The 1,623-nt window shown below is 44.4% G+C and overlaps 1 protein-coding gene across 1 annotated transcript; it reads right to left on the bottom strand.

The window, feature by feature from the left end:
• Window positions 1–281: 281 nt before the first annotated feature.
• On the bottom strand, window positions 282–812 carry LOC310657473 (ferritin heavy chain A-like; the record flags this gene model as incomplete). Its single annotated transcript, XM_083398070.1, has 1 exon — window positions 282–812. One exon carries the CDS (start codon window positions 810–812, stop codon window positions 282–284), a length of 531 nt encoding a protein of 176 aa, XP_083254196.1.
• Window positions 813–1,623: the final 811 nt, after the last annotated feature.

Genomic DNA, 1,623 nt, shown 5'->3' with positions numbered 1-1,623 from the left:
TGTTTGTTTTCTGCCTTATTTCTATGCTGCTGTGTTTTTGATATGATTATAGTGCCTGTAATATTTGTTAATTTTTAATGGTGCTATTGTGAGCCGCTTTGTGGTCGACATTATTGTTGGAAAGGCGAGAAGCAAATATCAAATCAAACAATTTAAAGGCCTCTTTACCCAGGTGGGCTCTTTCTTTCTTTCTTTCTTTCTTTCTTTCTTTCTTATTCTTGAACATGCACTACACAAACTTGACTACGAATTTTGCTCTTTTTCTAAAGTGATGAGAGCCTTCATCTGCTCTTCTTCAAAGTGAGCTTGTCAGACAGGTACTCCCCAATACAGTTCTGTGGCAATCCCAGGTGCCTCAGGTTTGTGAGGTGGTCTCCCAGCTGCTTGATGATCTTCACCTCTTCCTCCAGGTACTCAGATTCCAGGAAGTCACTCAGATGTGGGTCTCCCTTCTCTGTTGTGACCTTGTGCAGATCCAGCAAGGCCTGGCTCACCTTTATCTCCACCTGCAGGGCATTCTGCAGGGCATCCAAGCTGTTGCCCCACTCATCCTTCTCTGACTTCTTGAGGTCCTTCAGCAAGATGCACTCTCCTCTCTTGTTCTGATATTTCAGGAACTTATCTGCATGCTCCCACTTTTCTTGGGACTGTTCCTTCAGGAACTTGGCCACGTGACCCAAGGCAGCATAATCATGGTCAAAGTGGTAGGACATGGACAGATAGAAATAGCTAGCATACAGCTGCACATTCACTAGCTGGTTTAAGGTAGCTTCACAATCAGCACAAAAGTTCTGGCACACCTGAGAAGCCATCTCTGTTGTTAAGTTGTGGGTGAACATATCAGACGACACTGTTCTTCAAACAGCTCTTGTTTATTCACAGGCCAGAACTGAACTGAACTGAAGGGTTCAGCCAGCCTGCTTATATAGAGCTCCACTACAATGCAACAGTAACAACTTTCTGTAACTATCCAATAACTGAGTGTCACTTTCAATTCCTTATTTGCATATGTGGACCTGAGTGAAAACTATCTACAGTATCCCCCTGCTGGCCCAGGGTGAGAACTTCAGTACATAACATCTGTGTCCTAGCAAACTAAACTGAAACCAAACAACACCACAAGCCTTACTGTTACTGTCACCCAGGTCCGTTCTTATTGACAGCTGACTCTGTCCAGAATGGGTGCCATGTAGCCAAGAAAATTGCCAGGGTCTAGCAAATGAAGGCAAGAAGGTAGGGTGACCGTGGCATGGAGGTGGGGGCTGTCCAAGTGTGGATTGCTGCTGGATTTGCCCACTTCCCTGTGAGATGGCAACCTTCCCTCAGCCTGCGTCTTGGAGGGAGACCTTGATCCTATTTGATCACCTCACCTCTTCATATTTTGCAACAGCCTTCGTCCCTCTCCAGTCCTGTCCAATATTTCTTTATTAGTTTTCTTTTACATCTAATAAAGTTTATGTGTTTTTCTGCAGACCCTCATCTCAAAAGCCTCAAGTCTCCTTTCTTCCATTTTGCTAAACATCTGTATGAGCCTCTGCTCCATATCTATGCGTGTGTGTGTGGGTATATTTGTTTTTCAGCGCTGAAAAATATTCCTCAGGCTAGCATGTGCTTCTTCTTATG

Source organism: Podarcis tiliguerta, assembly GCF_965153285.1.
Source record: "Podarcis tiliguerta genome assembly, chromosome: 9".
Classification (NCBI taxonomy): domain Eukaryota; kingdom Metazoa; phylum Chordata; class Lepidosauria; order Squamata; family Lacertidae; genus Podarcis; species Podarcis tiliguerta.
Note: the sequence above shows the minus strand (reverse complement) of the source record. Positions and strands in the feature narration are given on the sequence as shown.